This window comes from Eimeria mitis, genomic scaffold, assembly GCF_000499745.2.
Source record: "Eimeria mitis Houghton genomic scaffold, Emh_scaff1675, whole genome shotgun sequence".
In the NCBI taxonomy this organism is placed as follows: Eukaryota; Apicomplexa; class Conoidasida; order Eucoccidiorida; family Eimeriidae; genus Eimeria; species Eimeria mitis.
In genome coordinates this window covers 387-643 of record NW_013569991.1, presented here as the reverse complement: position 1 = coordinate 643, position 257 = coordinate 387, and the positions used below count along the sequence as shown (strand labels likewise).

At 52.5% G+C, this 257-nt stretch overlaps 1 protein-coding gene across 1 annotated transcript in view; it reads left to right on the top strand.

Moving 5' to 3' along the window:
* EMH_0041560 (uncharacterized protein) overlaps nt 1–257 on the top strand; it is a gene marked incomplete at both ends in the record, with an annotated part of 1,074 nt that overhangs the window by 499 nt on the left and 318 nt on the right. The window contains one exon of the mRNA XM_013495638.1: nt 115–257. Within this exon, the coding sequence (XP_013351092.1) occupies nt 115–257 (143 nt within the window). The remainder of the gene's footprint in view (nt 1–114) is intronic.

Below are 257 nucleotides of genomic sequence, written 5' to 3'. Positions count from 1 at the left end.
TGTTTTATAATCATAAACACAATCCAAACGCATTGTGCATGCATCTCTGCTGCTGCTGCTGCTGCTGCTGCTGCTGCTGCTGCTGCTGCTGCTGCTGCTGGGGAGTTGATGCAGCAGAAGTGCTGCGCCGTGCTGCAGCAGCAAACGAACTGCTGCTATGTTGTCTTTTGTTATGGCCCACATCAGAGGCGTTTGCTTCGTCTCTGCTGCTTCTGCATTCACATCAGCACCTTAAGCAACAGCAGCAGCAGCAGCAG